At 43.6% G+C, this 21,046-nt stretch overlaps 2 protein-coding genes across 3 annotated transcripts in view; both read right to left on the bottom strand.

The window, feature by feature from the left end:
* Window positions 1-268, bottom strand: part of ZNF268 (zinc finger protein 268) — a 34,945-nt gene extending 34,677 nt beyond the window's left edge. The window contains exon 1 of the mRNA XM_080821226.1: window positions 21-268. The gene's annotated coding sequence lies outside the window, so the exon portion shown is untranslated. The remainder of the gene's footprint in view (window positions 1-20) is intronic.
* Window positions 269-6,407: 6,139 nt separating this feature from the next.
* On the bottom strand, window positions 6,408-20,702 carry ZNF10 (zinc finger protein 10). 2 transcript variants are annotated; one of them, XM_080822294.1, is made up of 5 exons: window positions 19,834-19,942; window positions 18,986-19,075; window positions 16,688-16,814; window positions 16,231-16,326; window positions 6,408-10,803 (listed from the first exon to the last, which is right to left on the bottom strand). In XM_080822294.1, exons 2-5 carry the CDS (start codon window positions 19,016-19,018, stop codon window positions 9,344-9,346), a joined length of 1,716 nt encoding a protein of 571 aa, XP_080678420.1. In that variant the 5' UTR covers window positions 19,019-19,075; window positions 19,834-19,942; the 3' UTR covers window positions 6,408-9,343. The 2 variants fall into 2 exon arrangements, with proteins under 2 accessions (XP_080678420.1, XP_080678419.1); XM_080822293.1 differs by having other exon boundaries at window positions 18,986-20,702.
* Between the last annotated feature and the right edge of the window lie 344 nt (window positions 20,703-21,046).

The following is a 21,046-nucleotide window of genomic DNA, read 5'->3' as shown; positions in this document are numbered from 1 at the left end:
CCCGCCGCCCCCTTCCCAACACCTGCGCGACCGGGTCAGGAGACTGCTCCACGTCTGGGCAGGGGGCCGTGAGGTCCCGCGAGTTTCTACCGTCCCGCCGCCCTGAAGCTGAAGGGACTGGGCGCGCCGGGCTCCACGAACCCCGCAGCCGCCGGCGGGGGGACTCGGGGGACGGGCCGCCTCCACCTCCCGGACCTGCCGTCACATCGGCTCCGGCCTCCCTTTTGAGTGGGCGGCGCCCGCCGCGGGTGCTTCGGCCACGGCTGTCGGGGCAGACGTGGTCAGCCACCTCCAGCTCGGGTCACCGCGACGGGAAACTGACACACACCCCGAAGCAAGGTTCTCTAGGCCGGGCCCAGCCCATGGCGGCCGTTAGGGACGCACAGGAAGCGCGTCGGTGCGACCTCAGGGCGGAGCGAACTACAACTCCCAGAAGTCCCTGCGGGAGCCCGCCCGGCACGCGGTGGGCCGGGCGCTGCAGAGAGCAGCTCCGGTTCTCCGCGTCCGGACGGTGCGCGCCGCCGCCGGGTGTCTCAGTGCGGCCGAGAACTGCAGTCGTGGACCGCATTAGCGCGAAGGCGGGAGTGGTATCCACGGAGCTAAAAAGGTTCTAGGTATGGACCCTGGGGAAACTATATGCTATGGTGAGTGCTAGGAAGTGTGTAAACCTGGCGATGTACAGACCTGTACCCCTGGGGCTCATAATACATTATATGTTAATAAAAAAATAAAAAATTTAAAAAAAAATGTTCTTGATTCTCCGCTTTCCCGAAATAGGGCATGTCCAGATTTACACGATAAAAACTCAGAAATTCATAATGACATGTTAACATAAATGACACTTTAATGAATATTAGTTAAAAAAAAAATAAATAGGGGCGCCTGGGTGGCTCAGTGGGTTAAGCCACTGCCTTCAGCTCAGGTCCTGATCCCAGAGTCCTGGGATCGAGCCCCGCAACGGGCTCTCTGCTCAGCAGGGAGCCTGCTTCCTCCTCTCTCTGCCTACTTGTGATCTCTGTCAAATAAATAAAATCTTAAAAAAAAAAAAAGTAGTGAAGTGACATTGTTTGACTTCTCGAGCGAAAAAATCTTTTAAATGTCTGGCTTCACAGAAAATAGCTGGGTTCTCAGGTCTGCCCCTGCATCCAATCTGTCGCAGATGCTTCTGTGGAAGTATTTAGAGAAGAACCCGCCTCTCACAGGTGTGTGGCTGGAAGAGAACCGGGTATTTCGATATGCTTCTCAGATAAGTGGATAATTGGATTAATTGGATAGCAATTAAGCAAGAGACACTTTAGTTGCAGCGTGCAGTCTGAAACCAGACAGGTGAACTTCCACTCTGTTACATTAAAGTCTGTTTGTCTGTCTTGCGCTTCGGATGGTTTTATTATCATGCTTCTCTACCATCATGAATTAGTCGTGGGTAAATATCAGTTCACTGACTTATGCAGATATTCCAAATGTTGACACATTTCGCTTTACAATATGAAAAATCCTATTTAATAATATTATCATTGATCTTAAGTATTGGAAAACTTTGAGAATCCGTGGCAGATACAAGTTTCCCAAAATTGTACTCTTAATGTGAGAACGCTAATTTTGGCAGGCACCTGGGCGGCAGTCCAGTGGGCTTTTGATCTCAATTCAGGTTTTCACCTCAAGGTCGTGGTTTCAAGCCCTGCCTTAGGCTCCACACCTAGAAAACTTGAATTTAATTTGCCAATAAATAAATACGGTCATTTGTTTCCCTTGAAGTGACAAGCTCACTTGATTTTTGAAACAATGTCTGCCACATCCATAAGAGTGCCTTGTCTTCAGTCCCTTTTTAGCAAGGTGAAGCCCCCAAATCAAACAACCACACAAGTGCTTTTTCTAGAGAGAACTATGGAATTTCAGTATGGAGTCAGAGTATCTGTCGCACAGATATTAAAAATATATGTACTTGAGTTGATTTAATACTTTTACTGCTCTATCAAGGACTTCATAAAGTGAAATAAATCCTAAATACTAAATATGGAAAGGAAGAGTCTAAAAGTTTTACACTGAAATGGAGAGTTAGCATCTTTTGCCAACTACTGATTGGTTAAAATAATTTCAATCATATACTAGTTACTCATATGCTATTAATTTTCTACGCTTCTGTAACAGGTTACCACAAACTTGGTGGCTTAAAATGATACAAATGTATCTTACTGTTCTGTAGGTCAAAAGTTCCACACAAGTCTTACCGGGCTAAATCAAAGTGTTGGCAGGGATCCTTCATTTCTGGAGGCTCTTGGGAAAGGATTCTTTCCCTTGCCTTTTCCAGATTTTAGAGGCCACATGCATTTCTTGGATCATGGCCCATTTCCTCTGCATCCAAACCAGCTACAGAGTTGAGTACTGTTCACTTCTCTCTGGCCTCCTTGGTCTCCCTCTTCCGCTTTAAAGCATGTATGGATTACATGGGCAATGTTTGGATGATGCCGGATCGGCATACTTCATTCTCCTTTGCCATGTAATATATTCAGAGATTCTAGAATTAGGATGTGGACCTCTTTCAGGAGCCGTTATTTTGCCTACCATGTATATGTGGGTCTGTCTCTAGTCTTTATTTCATTCCACTACAATGGAACTACATTAAGTTGCCTACAATGAGGGTCTGCAAACTTTTTCTGTAAAAGTCCAGTGTATTAGTATGATGATGATACAGTACCACAGACTGGGTAGCTTGAACAACAGATTTATTTTCTCACAGTTCTGGAAGCTGAAAGTCAGAGATCAAGGTGTGGACAGAGTTGGTTTCTTCTAATCCCTCTTCTCATCTCCCCATGTCCCCACATGGTTGTCCCTGTGTGTGTGTGTGCCTGTCCCCACCTCCTAAAAGGACACTAGTCAGACTGGATTAGGTCCCACCCTAGTATCATTATTTTAACTTGTAATGTTTAAACTTGAAAGACCCCAGTCAACATTCTGAGTTACTGGGGATTAGGACTTCCAGCATAGGAATGTGGGGAGGGAGATAACTCATCTGATAACAATGTGTACATATTTTAGGTTTTGTGCACCACAATTACTGAACCTTGCCATTGTAACACAAAAGCAGCCACAGATAACACACGCGTGAATGAGCCTGGCCATGTTCCAGTAAAACTTTAATTACAAAAGTAGACAGAAGGCCAGATTGTCCTATGTCCATTGTTCGCTGATTCCTGGTCACCACCATGCCGGTGCACCAGTCTTCTTATTCTATTAGAGTAAGCCTGGATAAGTAGTAGATCAAAACCTTTTTTGTTGTTCTTTAAAATTGTTACTTTTATTCCTTGGTCTTGCATGCATATTTTAAGCTTCAATTACCGAGTTTCATGTAAAACCCTTTATAACAAATTCTGATCTATTAGGGTGTCATCTCCATGTGGCACACACAGTTGCTTCACTGTCCGATAACTATCCTCTCTCCTTCTTCTTTGCTACAACTGTGTATGTTTACGTATTAGTTGGCCATAAGTTTATGGCGTTCCCCTTTCTAGATTCAGTGAATGAATGTTCAGTTCTTCAATTCATTCAACAAGTATTTATTGAATGCCTACTCTGAGCTAGCCACTGTACAGAGGATACATCAGTAATTAAAACTAGAATCCTTGGGGAGGGGCAGCTGGGTGGCAGTCAGTTGAGCATCCGACTTATGATTTCAGCTCAGGTCATGATCTCAGGGTCACGAGATTGAGCCCTGGCTCAATCTAATCTCCGTGCCCAGCATGGAGTCTGCTTAAGATTCTCTCTCCCTCTCCTGCTAATGTACTCTCAAATTAATTAATTAATTAGTTAGTTAATTTTTAGAACAAACAAACTAGGATCCTTGAGGCATCTGGGTGCCTCTATGGGCTAAGTGTCCAACCCTTGACACACAAGGTCATCTTAGGGTGGTGAGAGCTAGCCGTGCATTGGGCTCCATACACTGCAGGGAGACTAAGATCTCTCTCTCTCCCCCTCTGCCCCTCGCCCATGCTGTCTCTAAAATAGGTAAACCTTTCAAAAAAGAAAACCCACTAGGATCCTTTGTGAAGCATTTATTTTATCAAGGGAAGACAGATGACTGATTGGTTGATAAATAGGAAAGGAGTACTACTGATAACATGAAAAGAATAGGATTAAGGAATTAGCAGTACCAGCGGGCTGGCTGCAATTTTAAATAAAGCAATGTCGCAGTCCTAGGTCACCGGTAACAAACTACCACAGAGTGTTGCCTTCAACAACAGAAATTTGTCTTACAGTTCTGGAGGCTAGAGGTCCAAAATCAAGTTGTTGGTAGGGACTGGTTCCTTCTGAGGGCTGTCAAGGAAGTATCTGTTACAGGCCTCTGTCCTTTAACCTGTAGACCCACCTTCTACCTGTGTCTCCTCCCCACATCATCTTCCCTTTATATGCATCTATGTATCCAAATGTTCCCTCCCCCCTTTTTTAAATAGAAGTGCACCATGGATACTGGATTATAGCTTGCACTAATGACTTAACTTGATGACCTCCATGAAGACCCTTTCTTCACATAAAATCACATTCTGGTAATAGGAATGGCTTCAACACAGGAAATTTGGGAGCATAAAGTTCTATCCAGAACAGATACAGTAGAACTTGTTTGTAAGGTAATGCACCCTAAATCTTTTTTCACAGAGCTGTGTGATAAGAGAACTTTGTCAATAAAATAACTAAAATAAAATAATAAAAAATAAATAAATAAATAAAATAATAAATAAATAATAAATAAAATAATAATACATAATAAATAATAAAATAAAATAAAAATAAAAAAACTAACGGCTGAATTTCTAACGTGTAGAGCAGAAAGCAGTTGGGTCTTTCCAACTCCCTGAAGCCACAAATCTACGGACCCTTGCAATCTCCTCCTAAATTGATCTCATTACTGGGGTATCTTGCCAACCTCAACCAACACCCATTTACACACACCCTTTCTTTCAACCAATTCCTATACAGCTGCCAAGACACTGGGCACGTGGTCACCTTGCAATTTATTTCACAGCAAAGTTAACGAAATAAAAAATTTTCACCTTTTTGCCATCTAACAGGAAAGGCAATTCCGCAAACTGATCGGTGTATGCTTAATTCATGGATGAATGTTAAGAAAATACTTTCTGGAGGGACGCCTGGGTGGCTCAGTTGGTTAAGCGGCTGCCTTCGGCTCAGGTCATGATCCCAGGGTCCTGGGATCGAGTCCCAGGTCCCAGGTCCCAGATCGAGTCCCGCATCAGGCTCCTTGCTCAGCAGGGAGCCTGCTTCTCCCTCTGCCTCTGCCTGCCACTCTGTCTGCCTGTGCTCACTCTCTCTGACAAATAAATAAATAAAATCTTTAAAAAAAAAAAAAAAAGGTTTATATATGTTAAAAAAAAAAAACTTTCTGGGGCACCTGAGTGCCTCAATCAGTTAAGCTGAGCTGATCTTGGTTTCCGCTCAGGTCACAGTCTTGGGGTCGTGGGATCAAACGCTGCGTCAGGGAGTCTGCTTGAGATTCCCTTTCTCTCTTCCTCCTCCTTCTGCCCACCCCCACATGCTCTCTCTCAATAAATAAAATCTGTTTAAAAAAAGAAAAAAAGGAAGAAAGAAACTGCTTTCTGAATCCCTATGAGCCTGTAACAGTGGAGACTGAGGATACTGGGCCTTTAAAATTCCTGTGTTTTCCCATTACCCTTAGGACAGCGCCAGGATCCTTAGCCAGATGTGCAGGCAGCAAGTAGTGGACACACCGCGTGTGCTGGAGCCAAAGGGATCTGGGTTTCAACCTTGGGCCTTCCACGTCTTACTGTGCAACTTGGGGCAGTCACTGTGAACTCAAAGCGGCACTAATCTGAAAACTAACTAAGACAGTACATGCGACTTGGAGGCCACTACTCGTTTCCACAGTAATCTACTTTCTTACCTTCAGATCCTAATTTCCACTCAATGTCCTGTCTCCCTGTATAGTGTCATGTGCCTGTCTTAAAATGATGCAGGTATTAATTCAGTGAGTTTGTCTCTGGAGAAAATAAATCACAATGGTAGTGTCTATTTTTCATATTGGACTGGCTAATTTTGCAAGATCCTCTACAAAGCCCCAGACACTACCTTGCTTGAGATCCGCCCCACACTTGCTAGTTACTTTTAATGTGAAGCTTCACTAGCTATGTAATTGGGGCAAATTACCTAAAATTTCCAAACTCTAGTTTCCTTAAGCATAAGGGTGAGAAAATGTTCCTCATAGGGCTATAGGTAGAAATAATCTATTGTACTAAAAGGCTTAGCAGATTGTATTAAGCTGTCTATAAATGAAGATGAATTATAAAATCAGCAAATAATACTACTGTTACTACCTGTCACGTGAAGCTGCAGATTTTCTCGGATTTCCCAGAAATTCCTGTTCTGAATATTTTCAAAAAATCAATTTTATTGAAGTAAAACTTACATACAACAAACTGGATCCACTTCAAATGTATAGTGTGATGAGTTTAACAGACAAGCGCAGTCACGGAACCACCACCAGTCAAGACACAGATCATCCTCGGTGGTTCCCCGGCCGTCACACCTGCTGTCCGTTCTCTCCCATCCCAGACCACCAGCAACCTCTGAGTTACCTGCTGTTGAATTCCCTTGTTAAGGTTCTAGTAATTTATCTGTATATGAAAACTTTGGAAGAGAAAATATTTCCTTACTGAAGAGACTGTTTTCCTGATCCTAGAAGTGATATGTATTTGTTGAGGAGACTTTGGAAAAAATAGAAAAGTACAAAAAAGAAAAAAGGAGAAAGAGAAAGAAAGTAGGTTAACTGTCACTAATCTTTTGACAAATTTCCTTAAGAGTTCTGAGCAAGATTCATTTATTTACAATTCATTTATTTTTACATCTGAGTTTACTCCATATTAACACTTATTTATCATGCTTTATTCAAAACACATGACAGCATCAACATTTCTGTTAACTTTGTCTGCATAATTTTAATGTCTGCATAATATTCCATGACAATGGATATGCTATAAATAACCATTTTGCTACTATACATTTTATACTGCAAATTTCTGGACTATTGTAAGTAATATTTCAGTGATCATCCACAGACATTTCTCTCTTCCTACACTCCTTAGTGTGTTAGTGTTAGTAGTAGTAGCTAACACATACAGTACTTGTGTGCCAGGCACTGTTTTAAATACTTTATACACATTACCTCACTTAATCCACCCAACAACCCTCTGAGGTAGGTACTAGAAGTACCTCCATGACACAGTTGAGGAAAGTTGAGCCACAGGTTAACAGAAACCAAGTTAAGGGGCTACTCTTCCACTCCCATAAAGAACCGCTGCTTATCATGAAAACTGACAGGAGCATATTATGCGTGTCACTGGCATAAATGCACCAAGGACAGCAGTAGTAACTGAGGGACCAGAGGTCTAGTTCTGGGCCTGACTTCACTCAAAATGTGAGACCTGCGCCAACTCACCTTTTCTCAACCGTATGATGAAGAGTACGAGTTAGATGGTCTTATGTTCCCTGTGGATCCCAAGTCTCATGACGCTAGCAATCATTTCTAGATCTTTCCTGCGAGACTGACATCAAGATCTTTGTCCTCTTGCTCTCAAAAATATTTAGCTTTCAACCCTCAATCATTAAGCACCTAACATATATCCTGTTATATGCAAATGGAAGATGATGGCTAGTCCCTACACACAGGAGATCCATTTACAGAATGAAAGAGAATTTAAACAAGTTCTCTTGCTAAATCTTTTTAGCATGAACTTTTAGCATGAACTTACCACAGAATCTGAAGATTAGGCTCCTCTCCCTAGAAAAGAAAACCTCTATACAAACAAGATGATTTTGCATACAATACTACAAGTTGTTTACTGCTCCTCAGAAATGAGTCTACACACCCACTACAGGCAGGGCTTTCCTCAGGCTAAGTGCTGACGGAGATAAGAGGGAAACCTGTGGCTGGGAGGGAAGCGAGAGCACTATGAGCTCCTACACTCAGGCAGGTTTAAATTCAATGGCACACACCACGGTGGGGCCACGACAGCAACACCAAGCACCACAGCTAGCGATCATAAAGCACTTCATATACATCAGGCATTGTTCTAGGCTGCTTATGTGTTTACCCACTTAATACCCACCACAATCCTACCAGGTAACTAACATCCCCAATTTACAGAAGCAGATTCTGCAAGTTAGGCACAGAGACATTAGGCAGCATGCCCACGCTCACTCAGCAAGATAAGGACAGAGGTGAAATTTCGATGTGGGTAGTCTACCTCAAGCTTAAGCTCTTTAACCACTATGTTCCCTTTATAAAGATGAAGGACTACCTTGGAAAGAGGGGGCTTTGGGCAGAGCTGTTTATTTCATGATCATAGTTGCTCTAAGTATGGCCCACGTACCTGCTCCCACTCAAATGGGGACCTTCCCCGGTGTGCTGAAACACCTAATCCTCCTCTAGATCCCAATGTCCACAGAATCACGGTTTCTAAATTCCCAGAAGCATTTAGCACCCTGTCTCAAAGAGTGCAACTCTATGTCCCAAAACAACACAGAATGGGAAAGTCTGCTAACAGATGATTCTTGAGCATCCCTGATGATAGAATAGAGAAGCTGGATATCCTTTTCTTACTATTTAAAAATATCTTCAAATAATTATCAGAGTAACATGGAATAAACTATAAAACTCACTCAATCCCATTACCTAACAAATCATTTCTGGTCATTTATCCATGAATACTTTTCCAATTCTTGCCCACATGCAAATATAATTAAAGTAAGTACCGTTACTAGTAAATGTGTTCTTTTTCTGCTTTACATTATAAACATTTTCCCTGCTGCTAACCAAAATGTGGTTTAATCAGACACATAAAACAGAGTAAGCACTACTAAATGTCCCAGAAGAGGACAATTAAGTAAAAAAGGGGGGGCGCTGGAATACTATTTTTCCAATTTTTTTTTCACTTTTGTATATCAATTTTTTAATTCGTTGCAGTAGCAACACTCACTGATTTACCTTTTTGAAGAAGGTAACAAAGTCGGTTAATCTCTCGCCAATTGACCTAATGAATGGTTCCCTCTCAGAGTTTAGCGTTTTAAGGCTTGGTCAAGAATGCTCCAAGGACAACTGCTTTTGTAGGAATTTGTGGAAAGAAAGGCTGATGTATTTGTGTACTAAAATGACATCTGTGGGTTATTTCCCCTTCTAGGACCAGCTCTCGAGTGCACAAAAGGAGTAACGAGACTGACAGCATTTCGGCACAGATTACATCTACACAGCTTCCTTCCAGAGTTTCCAATGCAAAATAAAGTTATTGCTCTTTGTAAAGAACTCTCTACATTCACTATACTAATAAGCATTTCCTCCAATATGATTGGTCTGGTATCGAACAAGGTTAGGGCTACTGACGAGCGCTGCCCCACACTGGTTACATGTTGAGAACTGCTCTCCAGTGCGGGCTATCTGATGGACGATCAGTGGAGAGTTCTGGCCGAAGATGATCCCACACTGATCACACTTATAGGTCTCTTCCCCAACGTGAACCCGCTGATGCTTAATAAGGTCGTTCTTCCGGATGAAGGCTTTTCCACACTGGCAACACTCATATGGCTTTTCTCCAGTATGAATTCTCTGATGCACAATGAGGGCAGAGCTCTGGCTGAAAGATTTCCCGCAATCGTGGCATTCATACGGTTTCTCTCCAGTGTGGGTTCTCTGATGGGAGAACAGGTGAGAGCTTCTACTGAAGCATTTTCCACAGTCTTTACACTCGAAGGGCTTCAGTCCCGTGTGAGTTCTGTGGTGCACCACAAGGTGAGATCTCTGGCTGTAAGATTTCCCACACTCATGACATTCATAGGGCCTCACTCTCACGTGAGTTCTCTGATGCAGAATGAGATGTGTGCTCTGTCTGAAAGACTTCCCACACTCGGGACATTCATAAGGTTTCTCTCCAGTATGAGTTCTCTGGTGCCTAATAAGCCTGGAGCTGTGAACAAAAGATTTCCCACACTGGCTACATGTGTACAGTTTGTCTCCTGTGTGAGTTCTCTGATGCGTGACAAGGTGAGAAAACCAGCTGAAGGACTTTCCACACTCTTTACATTCATAGGGTTCTTCACCAGTGTGAGTCTTCTGATGGCCAATGAGGTGAGAACTCCGGCTGAAAGATTTTCCACACTCTTTACACTCATAGGGTTTTTCTCCAGTATGAATAAGTCGGTGCCTGGTAAGATTAGAGCGCCAGCTGAAGAATTTTCCACACTCCTTACATTCATAGGGTTTCTCCCTATGTACACCCTTTGATATACCAAGGGATGTACCACCGGTAAGAGAGTTAACAGGATCAGGGCATTTGTAGGACTTATCTCCTGGCTGGGTTCTTGCAAACTGAATAAGGTGAATGTTTTGACAGAAGGTTGGACCACATTCACTGCTACCTGCATAGCTTTCCTGATGACCACTGAAAACTAAGTTCTGTTTTAAACTTTTAGTATGTGAGTCATGTTTGTGGAAATATTCTCTCAGTACCAGCTGAGTAGGAAGAAGACAGTTTCCCCCATATTTACCATTTTCACAAACTCTCTCCTGAGTAAGTACTTTCTTTTGGGTGAATGCCACTTGCCTCAAATGTCTCTCCTGGTTTTCCTGATACTTGTCCAACTGGTCTTCACATCTCCAGACTTCTTCTAATGACAAATACCAGAGATCATTCTTTGCAATTCCTTCCATTTTAATGCCACAGGACTGTTTATTTTTAGAAATGCTCTTACTGGAAATTGATTTAATTTCAACTGCAGTCTCCAAATCTGGAAAAAAAAAAGAAAGAGAGAGAGAGAGAAACCTTTGAGTAAGTAAAGCAACATTGAGGTCTGAATGGTGGGATGTGGAAACAAGTCTGTAGGCCGTTCAGAGCTGCCGTCACGGACAGTGAGAAAGGGCAGAGGAGAGCAGCAAACAGGGAAGGCACTGGGCTGTGTAAGAGCAGCAGTGAGGGCCAAAAGACACAGGACTGGGTAGGACACATGGGATCAGACATTCAGTGCTGCGGGGCAACAGGGAAATCCCACAAAAAGGCCTACACTCCCATGATCTCATCTACTAATGACACAGGAACCTCACATGACTGACCGTTGTCAGGCCCTTCTCCTGGCATGCATTCTTCCCAGCTGCAGCCGATCTCACATTCCTAAGCCACGAGTCCAACCACATGCTGAGCCACTCCCTGTTCCTGACACCACTAACGGACTACAGAATAATGCCTAGATAACTGACACAGGAACCCCTCAGAAAGGCCGTGCAACAGGTTGGAAAACCAACTGGATATACAGGTTCTAAATCGAAGCTTTAATGCTACTCGTGGTGAATTTAGACAAGTTGTTAAACTTTTCAAATATCACTTTGCTTATCTGTAATCCAAGAGACACAGTATTTGTGGTGCAAGATTATTATGAAGTATTATAAGATATGAGCTCATCACAGACTCACACATGTATGGTCAAAGCAATACCACAGTAATCGTTATTAATATTCTCCTGGTCTTGTATTTTGATTCCTTTGTTGTGATACATCAAGACTTAACAACTGGGACCCCTGGGGGGCTCAGTCAGTTAAGCATCTGCCTTCAGCTCAGGTCATGATCTCAGGGTCCTAGGACCGAGCCCCATACTGAGTGGCCTGTTTCTCCCTCTGCCCTCTCCCCTATTCACATTCTTTCTCTATCCCAAATAAATAAATAAAATCTTTAAAAAGAAAAAGGACTTAACAACTGATAGGGACTCATACCACAGGATACTATATCACAACCTAGCCCCTAACTCATATTCTCCTGGACTTTTCTGCCCTTTTGCTTATATCTGTGTGTATTACTGCACATTATTTCCCCTAGTTAAAAGCTTGTTTGTCTCTCAATGCCTTTTAGGTAAAATGTTAGGTTCTTTTCTTAAGATTTTATTTATTAAAGAGCACGCACGCACAAAAGCGGGCAGGGGCAACAGGCAGAGGGAGAGGGAGAAGCAGGCTCCCCACAGAGCAGGGAGCCCAATGCAGGACTCAGTCCCAGGACCCTGGGATCACGACCTAAGCTGAAGGCAGATGCTTAACTGACTGAGCCACCCAGGAGCCAAAAATGTTAGGTTCTTAACCTAGGGGGGAAAAAAAGCCATGTTTTTTAAATGATCAATATGCCTAACATGGGGCTTGAATTCACAACCCCAACATCAAGAGCTGCATGCTCTATCGACTGAGCCAGCCAGGCACTCCTGAAAAACACCATCTACAAAGTACCACCACTCCCTACACAAGAGAGGTGATTTTCTATTCTTACCTGGAGTATGGGTTGAATTTTGTGCCCCAAATAAGACACGTTGGAGTCCTAACCTCCAATATCTCAGAATGCAACCTTATTTGGAAACAGGATCATTGCAGATGTCGTTAGTTAAATGAAGCAGTACTGGTGCAGACTGGGCCCCCCATCCAATATGAATGGTGTCCTTACAAGCGGAGAGGAGACACAAAGACGCACCAGGAAGACAGCCATGTGCAGGGGGCACTGACTGGAATGATCTGCTCATAAGCCACAGAACACCTAGGACTCCCAGAGCCACAAGAGGCCAAGAAGGGTCCTCTCCTAGGGGCTGCAGAGGGCGCGTGGCCCTGCTGACACCTTGATCTCAAGACTTGCGACCTCTGGAGCTTTAAGAGGGCACACTTACACCACCCAGTTTGTGGAGCTTTAAGAGGGCACACTTACACCACCCAGTTTGTGGAGCTTTAAGAGGGCACACTTACACCACCCAGTTTGTGGAACTTTATCTCAGCAGCACCAGAAGAGTAACTCACCTGACAAGGATCCCCATGCCAGGCTCCTGACTCCTGCCTTCTTTGTGGGAACCCTAACATTCCCAATCTTCTTTTATTACGGAGTCACTAGCTTCTTCCCCAGCCTGATCTCTTTTTCTGTTTTAATTTTAAATGTTTTTGAAAGATATTTGTGGGGGACAGATGGAGAGGCAGAGAGAGAATCCTAAGCAGACTCCCTGCTGAGCACAGAGCCGGACACGGGGGTCAATCCCACAATCCTGAGGTCATAACTTGAGCCAAAATCGAGAGCTGGGCACTCAACCAACTGAGTCACCCAGGTGCCCCTTTTTTCTATTTTAAATTGTGGTAGAATAGGCATAACATAAAATTTACCATCCTAACCATTTTTAAGGGCATACCTCGGGGACTTCACACATTCACATGGTTGTGCAGCTGTCCCCGCATCTCTTCTCATCTGTAGACCTGAAACTTGGTACCTCTTAAAAACTAAAGCCCTGTTCTCCCCTTCCGCCAGTACCTGCTAAGCACCATTACACTTTGTCTTCACGATTCTGACAACTTTAGGGGTGCCTGGGTGGCTCAGTGGGTTAAAGCCTCTGCCTTTGGCTCAGGTCATGATCTCAGGGTCCTGGGATCAAGCCCCATATCGGGCTCTCTGCTTGGCGGGGAGCCTGCTTCCCCCTCCCTCTGCCTGCCTCTCTGCCTACTTGTGATCTCTATCAAATAAATAAATAAATAAATAAATAAACAAGCAAACAAACAAAAAACCAATTTTGACGGCTTTAAGTAACCTCATGTACTTGTCCTTTTGTGTCTGGCTTATTTCACTAACAACATCCTCAATGTTGATCCATGTTGTAGCAGACAGCAGAATTTCCTTCCTTCTTAAGGCTGAATACCAGCCTAGCGAGTGTGTGAGTGTACTGCCATCATGATTTCTGACAGGAAGTGCACCAGCCTTTCCCTCTCTTCCCCTCCACTCAAGACATCAAAATCCCATGGAAAGTTCTTCAAACCACAAATGCCAACTGGAAAATTCTAAAATGAACCTGTGTGAGGAAGAGTGAGGGCCGGGTACCAAAGAGAACAACCCTGAGTGGCATGCTTAAACATGTGAGTAGGCTGCTTTCCTTCATCAAAATCCTAATCCACGTATCATGTAGTACGACACTCAAGTGCGTAATACTTAAAACATACAATATCCATTCATCAACTCATCATCTGCATTTTTTTTTAGAGATTTTATTTTATTTAAGTAACCTCTACACCCAATGTGGGGCTTGAACCTACAACCCCAAGATTAAGAGTCACACATTCCTCCAACTGAGCCAGCCAGCTGACCCCCCATTTGCATTTTTAGAGCCACCACTCATTATCCTTTCCACTTTGATCCACTTTGATAGCCATGTGTTTTAACCACATGGAGCTTCAGTATTTCTTTTTTTTTTTTTTTTAAGATTTTATTCATTTATTTGACAGAGAGAGAGAGATCACAAGCAGGCAGAGAGGCAGACAGAGAGAGAGGAGGAAGCAGGCTTCCCGCCAAGCAGAGAGCCCGATGCGGGGCTCGATCCCAGGACCTGAGATCATGACCCGAGCCGAAGGCAGAGGCTTTAACCCACTGAGCCACCCAGGCGCCCCTCAGTATTTCTTTTGACAGCAAAGCCTCAATAGAAATCTAAACTGCTGATCTAGTTAGTTTTAGATAGTTGTCAAGAGAGTCTAGGAAAGCTTCCTAGATGAATGGACACAGGAATGGAAAAAATGAAATAAATAATGGAGAAATGAAAGAAAACAGGACAATCTTTCCTCCCAAGGCCCCAAAGCAGCTGGCTGATCAAATTCTTAACAGCGTATTGAAGGACTTGCCTTTGAGGCAGTCACCTATAAGACCAAATGTGAAACAGTGAAAAATAGTTTATGATATTTAAAAATACACTTCAGTGGAAGCTCGGAAAAGGAAGGGACCTGCACCTGATGAGGAGCCATAAGAGGTTTCACCGAGGACAACTAGGACGGACAGACCTTCTTCACATCCTACTCAAAGCTCAAGATGCAGGGAAGCACCAGACACGTGTGCGTGTGGACACGGGGGATCAGGCAGAGGCAACACAGGCCCCCCCAGCATGACTAGGCCGCACTGGAGTCACATGGAGCCACATGCCCCACCACACACCAAGAAGGCCATCTGCAGTGCGACCCAGCAGCGCCCGAGGCGGCTGGGGAGGAAGACGCCGGATGACCTGAGCCGAAGGCAGAGGCTTCAACACGGAGCCGCCCGGGCACCCCGACCCGCTGCTCTTCTGAGTTTGCAGAAGGCTTGCGAGTTCCTGCTGGCTGAATTCCTCTCTCCAGAACTGCTGCTCCCAAAACGCCTTTTTCTTACTGTATTCTAGCTCTTTATTTCATGCTTTCTTAAGTTATTCCTATTTTGTTTTCATCTTAATATCTCTAAAATGCAAATTATGTGGATTCCAAACATCCTTTCTGCAGCCTCCCTGTGCACTGGAAATCTGCTTCCTAGAGGTTAAGAAATAGAAGGTTGAAGCAGCACCTGGGGGGCTCGGTCGGTCGAGCATCTGCCTTCAGCTCACATCATGATCCCAGGGTCCTGGGACTGAGCCCTGCATCGGGCTCCCTGCTCAGTGGGAAGCCTGCTTCTCCCTCTCTCACTCCCCCTGCTTGTGTTCTCTCTCTCACTGTCTTTCTGTCAAAGAAATAAATAAAATCTTTTAAAAAAGATGTCTTGAGTGTGTAATGCTCTGCAAACAAAAAAGTAAAGAAGAAGAAGAAGGAGTGGCCGGCGACCGAGCCCCGCTGCATGGCTCAGAGGGGGAAGCCACAGAAAGCCACGCAGAAGGGGCCACAGGAAAGGGAAAAGGCGGGCAAGGAGGAAAGAAAAGACTGTATGACAAATGAGAGAATGGCGGTGTGAGAATCAGTGTGAGAATCAGGAAAGCAAGACCAACAGAGCGGAAACCAAGCACATCGACAGAAAGGTAATTTTCATGAAGAACACATCTTTGTCTCCAAACGCAAATGGCGTGTGACAAGACTGCAGAAAGACTGGTCATGGGGAAACGGAAGGTAAATAAACTCAGTGTTCTCTACAAAAATGCACACAAGGGCGCCTGGGTGGCTCAGTGGTTAGCCCTCTGCCTTCAGCTCGGGTCATGATCTCGGGGTCCTGGGATCGAGCCCCGCATCGGGCTTTCTGCTCAGCAGGGAGCCTGCTTCTCCCTCTCTCTGCCTGCCTCTCTGCCTACTTGTGATCTCTCTCTCTGTGTCAAATAAATAAATTAAATCTAAAAAAAAAAAAAAATGCACACAGCTAGTGACCACTATGGCCAGGGATTCCCACCCCTAACAGCTCATCCGGACGCTGCGTGTAGTGTCTCTTGACTGGTGCTCACCTGGCTGGGCCTCCTGGTGAACCCCTCTCTCCACCAGCCACGGCTCTTCTCCTTTCTCCAACTGGAGGATCACGTGTGGTTTAGGAAGTTGATGCCCTGCGCACAGCAAAAGATAAAGAACTGGACAGGGGTTGGGGAACTCTGGGCTGGACACAAAGAGCAGCCCAGATTCAGCCCCAACCCCTAATCCCTTCTTAGTCCTGAGGGGACTCTGAAGAGTAGGCAAGGGGAGGCTGAAGAGGCAACAAAATGTGCATTTTTAAAAATTCAACAAATCAAAACAAAAACACCTTTTTTCCACAAAAGCAGAATTGAGTATGAAACCCTCTTCTATGCCCAAAAGAAATTAGGTCCCTAACCCCAAGCTCACGCTCTGATATATGTCTCCATACCTTCTGATCAATGAAGAATCAAAATCGTCATAGGGGGTATCTCTGAGAACAGAAGTTAGTCTTACCCAAGGAAACCAGGTTCTTATAGTTCTCCAGCATCACATCTTTGTACATGATCTGCTGAGCAGCGTCCAGCAGCTTCCACTCCTCCCTGGTGAAGTTCACAAGTATATCCCTGAAGGTCACCAGTGTCTACAACGTGGAACAAATCTGTAGTAAGCCAGAAGTGTAGCTTGGCCCTCCCCTTCTTGAGTACTGACAGAAAGAGAGATTAGGCAGGCAGCATTGGTGTAGGAAAAGAGGATGGACCAGAATTTACTTCAAAAGTGAGTAGTACTTATTTGGGTTCTGGTCAAGTCCTAAAAGGAACGGCTACTAGATACCTACTGTCCAAAAACCAGTTCCATGCTATGCTCTAGGTTTAGACACTGTCAGAAGAACATTTTTTTGGTCTGTTTATTTATTTTAGTGGGGAGGGACAGAGGGAGAGAGAGAAAGAGAACCCATAAGAAGACTCCCCACTAAGCACAGAGCCCGATGTGGGGCTCGATCCCAGGACCCTGAGATCACAACCTGAGCCAAAACCAAGAGTTGGACACCCAAATGATTGAGTGGCGCCACCCAGGCACCCCAAAAGAAGTTTTATTTAAATCAAGTTTGTTACGAACAGCTATAGCAAGGAGTATCAGACACCAAAGTTACTCTACATTTATATTCTGCAAAATAAAGAACCTAATTTAAGGCAGTAAAAAAGTCTTCAGTCCAAGTACAACTTAATGCTTAAAAGACTGTCAGGGCACCCAGGTGGCTCAGTAGATTAATCTTCCAACTCTTAGTTTTGGCTCAGGTCATGATCTCAGGGTCATGAGACTGAGCCCCATGTCAGGCTCCACACTCAGCTGGGCATCTGCTTCCCTCCTTCTCCCTCTCCCCCTGCCCCCCCACTCACACACACATGCTCTAAAATAAATAAATCTTGGGGCACCTGGGTGGCTCAGTGGGTTAAGCCTCTGCCTTCGGCTCAGGTCATAATCTCAGGGTCCTGAGATCGAGCCCCGCATCGGCTCTCTGCTCAGCGGGGAGCCTGCTTCCCTCTCTCTCTGCTGCCTCTCTGCCTACTTGTGATCTCTGTCTGTCAAATAAATAAATAAATAAAATCTTTTAAAAAAATAAAAAATAAAATAAAATAAATAAATCTTTAAAAAAAAAAAGACCAACTTCACCATGTTTTCTGATCTAAAATAATTATCCAAGACATTTTTCCTAAATGATGAATGGCATTTTTTAATGGAGATTATATTTTAATAGTAACAAATTAATTTGACAAAGAAACAATAGATAAAAGAAGCAAAGCTTTCTTAGCTACATCAAACAGAAATGCTGATTACACAAAGAAACACCTACTTGAATGAGGATTTTTCGTCAAAGACTAGGAAGGTCAGACAACAGTGGAATAATAATTTTTTTAATACTGAAAAAAAGAACTGTCAAGCCATTTCTATATCCAGTGAAAACATATTTCAGGAATGAATGCAAAATTCACTCTCAAATGAAGTAAAAGAATTTGTTATCACAGCATGCCTGCTCTAAAAGAAATACTAAAAGGAGTTATTCGAGCAAAAAGGAAATGTTACCAAAGAGAATTTAAAGAGTCCTTTAAATCTCAGGACTGAAGGATGAGCAACAAAAACAGTCAATTATCTGGGTAAGTATAATGGGCTAGTTTTCTTAAGTCCTTAAAAACAGGTAGCACTGCTAAAAGCGAAAACCAAACACTTTCTGGTGGGATTTTTCAATATACCAGAGGTAATACACGCAGGACGCTCCAGCAGAAGCTGGGCCCAAACGGGACCCAGTCTCCCCGCCTGGACACTCCCAGGGGTTCCACCCTCCTCCAAGCTCCTCGTGGCTGGGCGGCAACTACCCCTGAGTAAGTCTATAACTTGTGCCTGAGCTCCCCATGGAGGCCTCACATAGCCAGCTCTACAGCTAGGACAACCAGGGACCAGAGAGACCCTCAAGGCACAACATTCCCAGTTTCCACATCATTTCCATGAGAGGAAGTATGCTCTGGACCTCATTCCCTAGTGTGGATCAAAGCATTTTCTCAGAGTGCTCAATATTACCCTATTTGACTCCTGCCCACATCACTGTTAAACCTGCACTTCTTTTTATATAAAAGGTATATGAATAGTATGTATTTTAAGAATAAAACTACATCTACAAATAAAACAAACGAAATAGTGCTAGTCTCCCAGAGGAGAGTGTCCAAGATGTAATTTCTGAAGTTCCTAGGCAAAGGAACTCCAGAACTTAAGTAAAAAGGAAAACAGTTGGAAAACAAAGAAGGCAGCGTAACTTACATGGGACCCAGCAGTTACTGACTCGGCTTCCATCCCCTTCTTGTTCCTGATGATGCTTTTTTGAGTAACGGAGATCCTGAGAAGAGGAAGCTGGAGAGAAGAAAGAAACATGAGGGAAGGCGGCTGTGACAGGGAGGTTTTATAAATCATCAACCTAGACTCCCTCACACCTGGCCGGGTATAATGCAATACCCACCACACAACGAGGAACATCAGAGATAGTCCAAAAATACATCTACAAGGTCTGAAATTCCCAGGAGTATGAAGAACTATATAGATTGCCATTTCCCCCTTAGTCTCTAGAGTTCCGTGCAAAATCTCATTTGCAATTTAACGGTTCTGCTGCTACAAATCCTTTTTTGAGAAAAACAAACCAAGACACAAAACCTGCCTCAATCTAACACCCTTACTTTACAGATAAGAAAACAAGTGTTTTCTCCAACTGATCAGAGAATGGAAGTCAGAGATTGGAAGCACAAGAAACATGTGTTGCGCCATTACTGGCCTGCCCGTGGATGGTGTCACAGGGCAAGGAATGGGGGCAGCCTCTGGGAGCGAAGAACAACACCCAGCTGACAGCCAGTCCTCTCAGTCCTCTCAGTCCCACAGCCACAAGCAACTGAATTCTGCCAACAATCAGAGCCTCCAAATGAGAATCCAGGGCAGCCAATACCTTGAAAGCAGATGTTGCATATCTGAGCAGAAAACCCAGCCAGAGAGGCTCAGATTTCCACCTACAGAGCTGTGAGCTAGTGAGTGAGTGCTGTTTGAAGCTACTACATTTGTGATAGTTTGTTACCCAGCAATAGGTATTATTCTTAAACAATAAAGAAAAATATCATATTTACCTACGTAGTTACCATTGCCACTGCTTTTCATCCTTTCCTGTAGATCCAGATTTCCACTTGGTCTCATTTCCTTTCTCCCTGAAGGCCATCTCTTAACATTTCCTGCAATGTGGGTCTGCTGATAATGAATTCTTTCAGCTTTTTAAGTCTGACAATGTCTTCATTTTGCCTTTTTTTTCCAAACAGCTTTACTAAGATATAATTCACATACCACACAATTCATCCACTCAGAGTATACAATCCAATGGTATTGGGCAATTATATTATCTTTAAAATTGTAGTAAAAAATTAACTTTGCTATCTTATTGTTAAGCGTACAATTCAGTGGCATTAATTGCATTCACAATAGTGTACAACCATCACTAATAATTCCAGAACTTTCTCATCGCCCCAATGGAAACTCTGAAACATTAACCAAACTCCCCACTCCTGGATCCTCTCAGACACCAATAACCTATAATCTACTTTGTCTCTCTGAATTTGCCAATTCTTGAAAATGCATATAAATGGAATCATACAATGTTTGTCCTTTTGTGTCTAGCTTATGTGACTCCACATCATGTCTTCAAGGTTCATCCATGCTGTAGCATGAATCAGAACTTCATTCCTTCTAATTGCCAAATAATATTCCATTGTATGGAGAGACCACATCCTGTTCGTCCCTCCATCTGCTGATGGACCCCAGGGTTGTTTCCATCTACTGGCTCTTGTGCACATGCTGCTGTGAACACTGGCATACAAGTACCAGCTTGAGTCTCTGCTCTCAATTCCTTCCAGGCTATACCTAGAAGTGGGAAGTGCTGGGTCATATGGTAATTGTCTGTTTAACTTTTTGAGGACCCACAACTGTTTTCCACAGTGGCAGTGTCACTGTGAGTTGTGATGCTGAGATCCAATTTCCCCACATGCTTGCCAAAACTTGTTATTCCATTTTTCAAATTATTATAGCCATCCTAGTTGGTGTGAAGTGGTATTTCATGGTAGTTTTGATCTGCATTATTTTCATGTACTTAGTGGCATTTGCATATCCTCCTTGGAGAAATGTCTGTTCAAGTCCTTTGCCCACTTTTAAATTGGATAGTTTGTGCTTTCGTTATTGAGTTGTAGGTCTTTACATATTCTACATGTGAGCACATACGTGTATTTATGTATCTTATATACATTAAACCCTTATCAGATATATAATTTCCAAATATTTTCTCCCATTCTGTCG

This window comes from Martes martes, assembly GCF_963455335.1.
Source record: "Martes martes genome assembly, chromosome: 13".
Lineage (NCBI taxonomy): Eukaryota > Metazoa > Chordata > Mammalia > Carnivora > Mustelidae > Martes > Martes martes.
Note: the sequence above shows the minus strand (reverse complement) of the source record. Positions and strands in the feature narration are given on the sequence as shown.